The 13312-nt window shown below is 34.5% G+C and overlaps 1 protein-coding gene across 1 annotated transcript in view; it reads left to right on the top strand.

Annotated features, from left to right (window-relative positions):
* The window catches only part of PDS5A (PDS5, regulator of cohesion maintenance, homolog A (S. cerevisiae)), a 142227-nt gene that overhangs the window by 70048 nt on the left and 58867 nt on the right, over positions 1–13312 (top strand). Inside the window, exons 8-12 of the mRNA XM_006873223.1 lie at positions 1892–2007; positions 4225–4319; positions 6711–6856; positions 10602–10753; positions 12634–12747. Coding sequence (XP_006873285.1) covers positions 1892–2007; positions 4225–4319; positions 6711–6856; positions 10602–10753; positions 12634–12747 — 623 coding nt within the window. The remainder of the gene's footprint in view (positions 1–1891; positions 2008–4224; positions 4320–6710; positions 6857–10601; positions 10754–12633; positions 12748–13312) is intronic.

Genomic DNA, 13312 nt, shown 5'->3' with positions numbered 1-13312 from the left:
ATAGAGAGGGAATATGAAAAGAGAGACCAGAGAATAGTAAAGATAAATGAAGAGAGAGGAAAAAAAGAGGGTGGAATGAGAAACAAGAAAATATTAAAAAAAAAAAAAAAAAGCAGAGCTAGAAAGGATAAAAAAGGGAGGGTGGTAAATAAATTCTCACTGAGCTTTTTATTTCTGTAGTTTATGAACTGTCCTTCTGTGTCTTAGTTATCTAGTGCTGCTATAACAGAAATAACACAAGTAGATGCTTTTAGGAAACAGAAATTTATTGTCTCACAGTTTAGGAAGCTAAAAGTCCAAATTCAGAAAGTCAGTCAGCTATAGGGGGAGACTTTCTCTTTGTCAACTTTGGAGAAAGAGCCTTTACCTTCCTTTAACATCTGTAAACCCAACATTGTTTGCATATTTCCATGCATCTTGCATCAGTCTTCCTCTGGATCTAGGAATTTCACAGTGCAGGAACCACAAGTCCAACGGATACACTCCATTCTCACTCTTCTTTCTTGGTGGTCCTTCCTCCTCTGCTCACTTCTCTCTCTTATCTTTGCAAGATGAAATATGTTGCAGCCACACCTCCGAAGAAACTTCCTTTCAATTGATTGGCTGCTTGTAGCAGATCCCATCATGGAGGTGATTACATTATATTAGATCTCGTCATGGTGAATTATTGTATCTAACTGCCAAACCATAGAGACTCCCAGCCCAGCAAGTTGACACAAAACCCTAACCATTACATACTATCAGTTGAAATAATCATTAATCTATTAAAATAGTCACTTGTAAGCAGGGTAAAACTTTCACTCATTCCAGTGTTTGACATTTAAAGAATAGATTAACTGTTCTTAACTAAAAATTATGTTACCCAGTAAACTAGACTTATCAGACGGCCTTCAACTCTGTACTGTTGTCACTTCGTCAAAGAATATCATTTTATTGTTCATAATTATAAGTGTTAAAACTTGATAACAATTTTCATTTTTTCCATGCTTGATAAGTGTGCTTGTTGTATCCACACACCCTCTATTTTTGAGAGTTAAAATATTAGTAATGAAGGATATTATTCCTGTGGTTTTAATTTCAAAATAACTTTAGCTTTTTCTCTTTTCAACACTAAAAGTTTTTTATTGGATTTCTAGTGTTGCTTGAAACGTACAGTGTATCTGAATGCTAAAACATTAGTAGTTGCTATTTAAGTATTACATTTATTTTCCTAGTGAATAAGTGACATTAAAACGTGGCATTACTAGTGAAATTGGAACAGCACTTTAATGCCATGTATTGGTTCTGGTTAAGAAACTAGGAAGACCTTAATGAAAAACAACTTTTAAGTTTTACAACTTTTTGTAAAGTTCAGTTCACATAACCATTTAGATCCGCTTAGGAATCTTGCTCTGCTATTAAAATTAGTTTTCCTGAATCTTGGCATTCATTAATGCCATGTTCTCCAGTTAGAAAGGGACATATGATTAAAACTTACATATCAAAACCTTAATTGGTATATGTTAACTTCTTTGGCATCTTTGTGGCTTTTTATATCAGAGTTTAAACTACAAGATAGATTTCTTTAAAAGAAAGCTTATATTAGGACAGAATTTGCAACTTTATTCTTAACAGAATTTTTTACTAGGGCACTTACAAAATGTTAATATTGAATGATTTTCTTATTTCTATAGCATCTATAATGAATGTGTAAATTGCAAACAAGCTCTGACACATGCATAAATTAACAGGTGGGAGGGTGTGAAATAAGAGCAAAGAACCACATGATCTAATATGGACTCATAATAGAAGTAAACATATGATATTTTGAAGTTCTCATTATAAGCAGAAATATGAAATTGTGCTTTGGTAAATAATTCCAGGCTTTTTTCTCTCTCTTTTTACTTCTTAGAGCAATGATGGAGAAGAACGTTTAGCTGTTGTTCGACTTCTAGCTAAGTTGTTTGGTTCTAAAGACTCTGACTTAGCAACACAGAATCGTCCACTTTGGCAGTGTTTTCTTGGACGGTAAGAGAACATGTAATTCTGATTTCTGTGTTTTAGAGGCCAGTTAGTAAGCTTCACTTGATTAAAGCCACACATAAAAACTTCAGGTGACATCTGCTAGTTTACGTGGTATCTGTGTCCTGTATCTGGTATCTGTAAACATTTGTCCTGCAATTTATTCTTTGATGGAGAATAAAATGTAGGACAAATGTTTTTAGAAAGCTTGTTTTTTACCCACATAACACTTTACCTTTTACTTGTGTGTTTGTGTGCTAAAATTATATCATTAAAATAAATAGATAACATTTGTAGTTGTTCTAAATCTTCAGATTTTTTAATAACTCATGAGACTAAAGATATACTGGTCCAATTTTAAGAATCTATGGCAGTTGCCAGTATAGCAACTTATACTAGGGCTTATCTTTTGGGTCTGTGGCTTATCTAATTGCATAATGTACTTTTAACTAGATTGGTATAGTTGTCTGACTCTTAAATTGAATATATCATTGCTCTTAACTCATAGTTATAAATGTCTTCTTAAAACAGAATGATAATGTTTTAACATGATTGAGAAGTGTATTTGTACAATTAGTATTCTAGAGAACATTTGAGGTTTATTATTGTTTAGCTCAGCTGCCTCAAAATTTTAGTAAACAATTATAATCCTGTATGTATTAATTATGATAAACAAATCTGAGACATTTCTGACACTATAATTTTATCTTAGCATATATTGGCTCAGAACTGTCCATTTTGAAGCTCTTAAGGAATAAATAACAAATATTCAAATAGTTGCTTTATTCCATAAGAATTTAATATAGAAAGAATGAAGCAATTAAAACTAATACAAATACAGAGAAAGAATTCTCTGCCCCTATATTTATAGCAAAACATTTGAAATAAAAATACAAGACTTAGTTTTTATCTGGGTTACTTATAAAAGCTGTATCAGCTGTATTAGCTCTTTACATTCATCATTTTCCACTCACCACTAACTCTCATGATGTTTGTCTAGTTCATAGAAACAAAGAAATGTTGTCAGTCTTTCTGTTCTTTTGTATTATTTTTCTTAAATACAGGTTTGCATTTGAATACTTTATAGTACTACTTGACTGTAAAATAATGTTTCCTTTTTACTTACAGTTAGAAATTTATAAATCTAAATAAAAGGTTTTATTAAAATGTGATGATTGACTCAGGATAAGAAGTCACAGACATTAAGATATTTACTAAACTTTAGTATAATATTTTATGAAGTCACTTCAAAAATAAAATATTCCCTGCTGTATAAAATTTGCATCATATGTAATTGACAATTTATGTTTAAAACCTTGCCCAATAGTAAGTTTATAGTTGAAAGTTGCTCACCTTCACGAAAAAAAAAAAAAGGATAGTGGGGGGATTAGGAAAGAATAATGAAGATGATTATACAATATGATGAAAACAGTTTGTATCACTGAATTTTGCATGTAAAATATGTTAAAATGGCATATTAAAAAGTTTCCTCTTCACCTGTGGGGAGTGGGGAAGAAGTTGCTCACTTAACCTTGTTGTATAAAGTTTTGATTTTATATGTGGTATTTTGTGCAGTAGGCATTTTTAAAGAGCTAAAACGCTATACATGCTAGTCCTGGCCAGTTGCACTCATTTTTAAACTTCTGGCTCCTCCGTTTATATGTATAGTCTTGCTTTCCTTCTCGTCCTCCCCAGTATTTTCCTCTTAAAGCTTATTTTTTAAACAGACTGTGCAGTTACAATTTATTTTTTAAACACTTAAATTTTTTGACCCTAGAAACTTGGTAGTTGGAATCGGTTCCAACTCATAGTGACCCTGTACAGGGTTTCCAAGGCTGTAAATCTTTACAGGAGCAGAAAGCCTCATCTTTCTCCCGCGGAACCGCTGGTAGTTTCGAACTGCCGACCTTGAAGGTTAACAACCCGATTCGTAACCACTATGCTAGGGGGTTATTTATATTGTGTTTAGTTTGTTTTTGCATGATAAACAAATTTTTTAAATGTGTTTATGAAATTATGTATCTGTTCATGTATGAGTACTACATTTATGTTCTTCCTTTAGAGCATGTTAGCTATCCCCAGAATAATCAACAAGCTCCCTTATCAGTGACTGTTGATTATAAACATTTATAATCCTTACGTTGTTGTTGTTGTAATCCTTATAAGATATGCCTTATTTGAAAATAGTTTGGTTAAAAATTAATATTTAGCAATCTTTTGTAGATTTAATGACATTCATGTTCCCGTGAGATTAGAAAGTGTGAAATTTGCCAGTCACTGTTTAATGAATCACCCAGATTTAGCAAAGGATCTCACAGGTAAGCTCGCTGGTTTATTATAAATTTTAGAGTAAGCACATTAATATATTTTAGGGGTAACTTATAACCCAACTTAATTTTCTAAACCAGTTAATTCAGAACCAACTCAACAGCACTTAATAACAATGTATCTGTCATGGACTAGTAAGTGATTTCATGTTTATATGATAAAATTGCATTTGAAATCTTAGCATTTTAATCCTTTGGAATTTTTTTGGAAATCATATTTTAGTAAAATAAATTATTCCTTGTAGCATTGAGTTTGAGCACAAATTACTATTTGTGCATAATAATTGTAGTAATGGTGGTGGTAATGTGTGGGTTCCAACTTATAGCAACCCTTTATAGTGTTTCCAAGGCTGTAAATCTTTACGGGAGTAGAATTATAGTAGTATGCCAGCAATAAAGGGAAAAGTGATTATCTCCTCTACTAGAATTTCTTTCATTCTTTGCTTTAACTCAGAGCATTTAAACTGACCTTTCTTTCAGAAAATTAACCACAAAAAGAGGCGATAACATTTCTTTCGTTTTCATATTGTGAGTTATTTTAGAATATTTTTTAGAAGTCATAGAATTTTAGTTTAGATTTTATATTATGTTGAACACAGGTAGGTGTCTGCCAGCTAACTTCGTATATTTTTTTTTCCATTTTAAACATAGTTTTTATGTCATAGATTTATTCTTTTCAACAAATCATCTCTAAGCAAATGGCAATTTTCTAAGTACAAATATTTTTAGATCCAGTAGGTGCTATTTTACAGTTAAAATATAATAGAACTCTTTGTAAAATTTTGTTTATAAAAATGTGTAGACTGTCTGATAATTGTATTAACAATATCTCTATTAAAGTCAGAAAAACATTATGATAAAAGATATGATTGATATACTGAATATTTCTTAAACCAAAGCACACTTTTTAACAGTTTTAACTATTTTACATTCGTAATTTCCTTTGCTCAAAACAGAGCCCTAATTTAAGCCACTGTTTGAATAGGGTTCAGAATGTAGGTATTTTTCTTATAGGATATCTTTGTTTCAGGATGTGCTGCAAAACAGTAACTGACAAATGTGACTATGTTAGTTAGAATTTGTAGCAAAATAAACCCTAATTTATATCTGCCAACAGATACCAACAAATTTCTGTGCCCAAGGTTACTACAGTATTGAGGTCAGAACATGATCTTTCATATGGTCAGACTTTGTTTACTAAATAATGTGGTGGTGGTGGTAGTGATTGTATAGGGTAAAGTTGGTTCTGACCCACAGTGACCCTGTGTAGGATTTCTGAGGCTCTAAATCTATATGGGGAGTCCTGGTGTGGCGCTGTGGGTTAATGTGCCTGACTGCAGAGCTGTTTGAACTGCAAGGTCAGCGCTTCAAGCTCACCAGCTGTTCCTCGGAAACCCTATACAGGGTCACTATGGGTCGGAACTGACTTGACGGCACTTAACAACAACAACAAATCTATATAGAGCAGAAAGCCTCATCTTTCTCCCGCAGAACAAGTGGTAGTTTCGAAGTACTGACCTTGAGGTTAGCAGCCCAACTTGTAACCACTATGCTACATGAGCTCCTTAAATAATACTGTCATAAAAACCAAAGGAAAAACCTTAATGGGTTCTTCCAAAGCAGCATTACTTTCCAAATGACTTTTCTTTGATTGTACTCGACATGCTGGAAGAAGGATGCCCTTATAATAATTTTTACTTTTTTTTTTTTTTTTTTCCATTTATAACTGGAATTCTAAACTATGTAAATCAGATATATTGTGAAATTTAAATTTCCAGAATTGTTCTTGTCTGGTCCAGGATTCCCCCCCCCACCCCACTACCGTTGAGTTGACTGACTCATTGTGACCCAATCATGTAGATTAGAATGGTTCCTTAGGAATTCTTAAACTAAATCTTTATGGAAGCAGACAACCTCATCTTTCTCCCATGGTGGGGCTAGTGGGTTTAAGCTGTCAACCTTTCATTTTCAGTTAGTTGCCCAATGCTTAACCCACGGCATCACCAGGGCTTCTTTGGTCCAGGTTGTTGTGTTCTTCTGAGTTAGTTATAGCTCTTAGCAACCCTGTATAGGGTCTCCAAAAGCAATGTTGGGTTTGAACCTGCTGACCTTGTGGTTATTCTAAAGGGCCACACCAGGGCTCTTGGTCCAAGATAAACTTTATTTATTAAGACATGAACATGTACTAATAGTGGTCTGGTTTAGTTTATTTTATGATTGCATACTACATTGCATACGCAAAAATAAAATGACTTAAATTCATGTCACATTTTAGCAAACATTGTTTAGTATGGACAAAAGTTAAAGCATTAATCTTTTCCATTATTTTGATTCATAATGAATTGGGTAGCTAACAACAGCTTAACTTTTCTGTTATTACAGAATATTTGAAAGTTAGATCACATGATCCAGAAGAAGCTATTCGTCATGATGTTATTGTTACTATAATAACAGCTGCCAAAAGAGACCTTGCTTTAGTCAATGATCAGCTGCTTGGCTTTGTAAGGGAAAGAACACTGGACAAACGGGTAAATCTGAGGAGTTTTCTTATTTTGCTTTTAATGTATTTATTTACTGTGTCTATTGGGTATTACTGTGTTTAAATTATTTGCTAGGTAGTAAAGAAGATATTTGTGTTACATTTTAAGTGTTTGTAGGTGAAAGTCAAATTAATAAAAGCTAGTAATTTGTCTGTTTTCAATGTACCCCTCCTCTTGATTATATTTTTGAATAAACAGTGAATTCTGTAGTTCTTCAGACCCTTGACACAGGCTTATCTTCTAGGTTCCTTTTATAAAACAGCAGCTAAACTAAACAAAGTTTTTATTTTATCCTGTTACTTACACAAGAATAATGTTAGGTTAACTATATGTATTTTCCTTAGCATTTCCAAAAGTGACTGTCTTGTATAACTTAGCTGGGTCCATCATTCACTGAACTAAAAGAATATCTTACTTCCTAAGAAAATGATATTTTCACATTGCTAGGTGTGGCGCTAAAGGAGCTCTGGTAGCGTAATGGTTACAAATCGGGCTGCTAACCTCAAGGTCAGCAGTTCTAAACTACCAGCTGTTCTGCGGGAGAAAGATGAGGCTTTCTGCTCCCGTAAAGGTTTGCAGCCTCGGAAACCCTGTGCATGATCACTATGAGTCGGAACCGACTCCACAGTACTTAACAACAACAACAACATGTGTGGTGCTGTAGGATCAGCATTGGACTGCAAAACACATGGTCGGCAGCTCAACCCCACCAGCTTCTCCTCAGAAATCCAATACAAGGTTGACTTGACAGCACTTAACAGCAAAGGCAGACATGGCAGTTATGTATTTACTTTTATTGTGCGATTTCCTCCATTTGAGGAAGCAACAGTACTTGCTAAGGAATAATGTCGACCATAGACAAGAAATAGGCCTACAAAGCAGACTGATTTGACATGCTACTTATTAATATCATTAACAAAGGTTGCCTTGCAGTATGCTGTTTATTTGAAGCATAGTTAAAAGCTTGCTGGAAATCAGTATGGTTTAGCTATAGTTTTTGGGTTTAGCTATAGAAAAGGAATTGTTCTTGGTTTTGATATTTAGCGAGAAGATAGTCTTTGAGTTCTTAGTTTTAAAATAGTTATAGGCAGATTGTTGTGTGCTGTTGAATTAGTTATGACTCTTAGCAACACTGTATAGGGTTTCTAAAAGCAATGTTGGACTCTTTTTAATTTATTCAACAATATCAGCCATTCTAATTGGAAGATTTTATTCCCTTTTTTTTTTTTAATTTAAGTGAAATGACACTCCACCTAGTGGCTTGTTGGCAACTCCCTCCCTTCCCCCTCATATTAGTTATTGCCATTTGTGAAATTTCTTTTAGAAAGACTTCACTCCTGCTTTTCTCCATGTTTGTTTCATAGTTCCAAGAAGAATGAGTTAAATGAATCTTTCTAAGACCAAATGATGTATTCAGAAGAGCACTTACTTGATGATTTAGGGCCCAGATTTTGGTCTAACTTAGATGACCTTCGTAACCTTTATGAAATGTGTTTTCCATAAAATGTGGGGACTGGATTTAATCTTAGATTTCATTATTCACATTTTTGGTTTTAATACTACTTTTTCCACAAACTTTTTGAAGCTACCTTATATAGTAGTTGTTATTAAGTGCTGTCGAGTCAGTTCTGACTCATAATGACCCTTTATAGGATTTCCAAGGAGCAGCTCATGGGTTTGAACTGCTAACCATGAACAGTCCAGTGCTTATCCTGCAGTGCCACACCAGGTCTCCCCCTTGCATTTTGTTGTTGTTAAGTGCCATCGAGTTGGTTCCAACTTATAGCTACTCTGTACAGGATTCCTCAGAGTGGTTGGTGAGTTTGAACTGCTGACCTTGCAGCTCAAACTAACCTTGCAGTCTAGCACATTATCCCTGCCATGCTACACCAGGACTCCCCCCTTGCATTAAGACCTGTTAAACTTTATCTGTTACCTACTATTTCAAGAAAGCAGTTTTATTTTATCCACTAAGAAACCTAAAAATGAGAAAATGATCCCAAAAAAATTAGAAGGAAGTATTTATTTAATTAAAGAAATCAACTATCTCACCCACTGTCATAAAGTCAGTTTTGATTCAGAGAGTAAATTTTTACAGGAGCAGACTTCTTTCTCCTCTAGATGACTAATGGGTTTGAATCGCTAACTGACACCACCACCACCAAGGCTATAAAATCAAATATGCTGTTGTTAAGTGCCATCGAGTCATTTTCCACTCATTGTGACCCTATATAGGGATTCCAGGGAGCAGCTAGTGAGTTTGAACTGCTGACCTTTCTGTGAGCAGTGCAGTGCTAATTTTGCAGTACCACACTGGGACTCCAAAATCAAATATTTTGTTGTTAGGTGCCGTCAAATCAGTTCCAACTCATAGCAATCCTATGCACAACAGAAATAAACAATACCTAGTCCTACACCATCCTAACAATCAGTGCTACACTTGAGCCCATTGCTGCTGCATCTGGGTCACATACCTTTTTGATTATTTTTGTTACATTTTATTATGACAGTTCTTACTGTAGGTGTTTATAGTCTCCTTCCTCTTTACCCACCTCCCACCAACTTTCCTTCTTTAGTAAAAGCTTTCCAAGAGTCTGCCACTAATAGCTATGTATGACTGAATAAACCATTTGCCACAATATACCAAGTAGGAAGTTCATTTAAGGTGCTTCCTAACTTTTTAATTGCAAAATTCATATACAGAGTTGTGTACTCTTTATACTGATGAGCATCAAACAGTTGTTGTTGTTAAGTGCTGTCAAGTTGGTTCCGACCCATAGCAACCCTGTATAGGGTTTGCAGGGAGTGGCTGGTGAGCTTCAACCACCGACCTTGGGGTTCAAACAACTTTGCAGTCCAGTGCATTAGCATACAGAGTTGTGCACTCTTTATTCTGATTAGCATCAAATGGTTGTTGTTGTTGTTAAGTGCTGTTAAGTTGGTACCAACCTATAGCGACCCTGTATATGGTTTCCAAGGCACGGCTGAACCACCTACCTTGTGGTTCAAATGACTTTGCAGTCCAGTGCATTAGCCCACAGTGCCACACCAGGACTCCAGGATCAAATGATAGGGCCTGTTTTATAGTTAGAATTATTGTTGTTAAATGCCATTAAACCTGTTCCAATTATAGCAATCCTATATAGGTTTTTCAAGGAGCAGCTGGTGGGTTTGAACCACTGACCTTGCAGTTAACAATCCAGTGCTTATCCTACAGCACCATTCTAAGACTCTATAAAATTAAATATATGTTGTCTTTTATTACATTTAATCAATTTTAAAATGTGGCCAATTATTTTTAGAGAAAATAAATGAAATATGCTGTAAGATTTATTTATTTGCTTTACTTTGAAGGAAATGAAAAATTGATAAATTAGCAGTGTTTTCATTTGATAATGAATCTCCCTTCTAAGTAGAAACATTTAAAACTGTTAGTAAAGCAACTTGCCTGTTTCTTACGGGGTGGGGACCTATTGTGCCAGTTTGTATGGATATGCAATTTAAAATAACAGCTGTATTACTTGCTAAAACATATCAGCCTCAGTTTTGTAATGATGAATATGCTTTTCTAGGAAAAATTATTGGGGAATGTTTTATTTTCCCTCTAAATTTTGATGGCAGTTTCTTTAATGTCATCTAGTCTCTCCTTTCTGTTGTACACTGATTAATCTTCCAGATAATTTTCTTTAAAATGTTCATGTCTAGTTCATACAATAAACTTGATACTTTCTAGTGGCGAGTAAGAAAAGAAGCTATGATGGGTCTGGCTCAGCTTTATAAGAAATACTGTCTTCATGGTGAAGCAGGAAAGGAAGCCGCAGAGAAAGTGAGCTGGATAAAGGACAAACTTTTGCATATTTATTATCAGAACAGCATTGATGACAAGTAAGTCTAATATATACAATGGTAATGTAAAACTGCATTTAATATTTTTCAAATGCAATTCATTTTTATCTAATTTTCAAATGTAAATTATTTCTAAATTTGGAAATCACATTCTGCTTATTTGTATATACTGTGTTTAAATAAAACTAATCAAGATTATATAGTAATAAAGTGAAATAGACAGGGGCTTTGGAACCAGATCTGAGACCAAAAGTTAACTCTGTCTCTTGTTAGCTTTGTGCTCTTAAACAGGTGACTTTAACTTCTGTGAACCAAGCTTCTAACTAAAAGGGAGAATAATAATGCTTTTGTAATGGGATTATTATGTAGATTAGTCAAATAATAAATGTAAAAATCCTTAGCTCAATGCCTAGCAATGTAGTATTGTTTAATAACTTTGTTGTTGTTACACGCTCATAGTTCCAACTTGTAGCGACTCTGTATAGGGTTTCCAAGGAGCAACTGGTGAATTTGAACCACCACCGTTTCAATTCAAACCAACCCTGCAGTCCAGTGCTTTTCCTACAGCACCACACCAGGTCTCCATTTGAGGCGCTGTGGGTTAATGTTCAGGACTGCAAAGTCATTTGAACCACAAGATAGGTGGTTCAAGCTTACCAGCTGCTCCTCAGAAACCCTATACAAGGTCACTATGGGTCAGAACCAACTCCACGGCACTTAACAACAACAGCAAGTTATTATTTTGTTTTTTGCAAGACAATTTATTACAACGTAAGAATTACTATGCTGTTTTTATTTTCTGACTGTTAATTGTATATTAAATTGTATTAATGATACCTGATTTGCCAGGGGGTGGGGGTGGGTTATGATTTTTTTTTTTTTAATAGACTGGCACCTATGAATATGTATTGCATTGGTTAATGCATAAAACATAAAGAGCCTTTATGTTTTCTTATTCCAGTGATGTTGAATGGTGTATATAAGCTTAGCCAGAAGGGTATTCCAATATTGTTGAGGAGTTTATACCATGGAGGAAAGAGATCAGATGTTCACACTGGGACTCCAAAATAAAATATTTTTGTTGTTGTTAGGTGCCGTCGAATCGGTTCCAAGTCGTAACAATCCTATGCACAACATAAAAAAAAAAAAAACACTACCTAGTCCTATACCATCCTAAGAATCAGTGCTACGCTTGGGCCCATTGCTGCTGCATCTGCATCCTGATTATTTTTGTTACATTCTATAATGACATTTCTCACTGTAGGTTCCCCTCCCTGGGTTTTTGTGTTGTTAACTAAATAACAGCACAAAGCTAACAAGGAACAGAGTTAACTTTTGGTCTCAGACCTGGTTCCAAAGCCATGTCTATTTCACTTTATTACTATATAATCTTGATTAGAGTTTTATTTAAACACAGTATCACAGTATATACAAATAAGCAGAAAGTAATTTCCAAACTTAGAAATAAATTACATTTGAAAATTAAATAGAAATGAATTGCATGGGAAAGGAACTAAACTATAATCAGATGCAATTAGTTTCTTGAGTTATGAGCTATGCTTCGGGTCACAGTTTTATATGTAGTATTAAAGAATCTGATCTAGTTCTGGACTGCTAACGAATAGATGAACAGCTTACCATCCTGGTAACATTTTTGGAAGAAATGTGTCATGCCAGCAAATCGTAATATGACAGCCACAAATAGCAGCTGTAGCATTAAGTTTAAAACAACAGTATTGAAAATATCTCATGGAAAGGACCTGATGACATTTTGGTCTTTTCCATTATACTTGCCTACATAGCTATCACCATTGGTATAGTTACATTTCATGAGGTGGGTAAAATTTTAAATGACTGTTTTTATAAAAATTAGATTGTGGTGTGTATGGTTTTTTGTTTTGTTTTGTTTCATTTCACAGGCTGTTGGTAGAGAAAATTTTTGCTCAGTATCTTGTCCCCCACAACCTGGAAACAGAAGAAAGAATGAAATGCTTGTATTATTTATATGCTAGTTTGGATCCAAATGCTGTAAAGTAAGTTACTTTTTGAATGACTAGAGTATCTTAAACCTTTCATAAAATTACTTCACCTAATCTAAGAAATTGGTTTTGATGGAGTTGTTGCTTCTTTTAATCAAATCATTTGTTGTTGTAAAGTGCCATTTAATCAGTTCTGACTAATAGCAATCCTGTATGGGATTTCCAAGGAGCAGCTGGTGGGTTTGAACTGCTGACCTTGTGGTTAGCAGTCCAGTGCTGGTGGGTTTGAACTGCTGACCTTGTGGTTAGCAGTCCAGTGCTTGTCCTACAGCACCACATCAGGACTCCAATTAAATCGATTACAGTAGGTAAATATTTTTAAGGAAAACAAAAATATATATATATATGATTTAAATTCGAACCGACTCGACGGCACTTAACAACAACAATGATTTAAATTCAGGTAAGTTGAAAGTATTGAAGAGCAGAGATGTCAGCTTGAGGACTAAGGTGCGCCTGACCCAAGCCATGGTAATTTCAATAACCTCATATGGATGCGAAAGCTGGACAGTGAATAAGGAAGATCGTAGAAGAATTGATGCCTTTGAGTTGTGGTGTT

Source organism: Chrysochloris asiatica, unplaced genomic scaffold (genome assembly GCF_000296735.1).
Source record: "Chrysochloris asiatica unplaced genomic scaffold, ChrAsi1.0 scaffold00230, whole genome shotgun sequence".
Taxonomy (NCBI): domain Eukaryota; kingdom Metazoa; phylum Chordata; class Mammalia; order Afrosoricida; family Chrysochloridae; genus Chrysochloris; species Chrysochloris asiatica.
The sequence above is the reverse complement of the archived record's forward strand: the minus strand, read 5'-3'. Positions and strand labels throughout refer to the sequence as shown.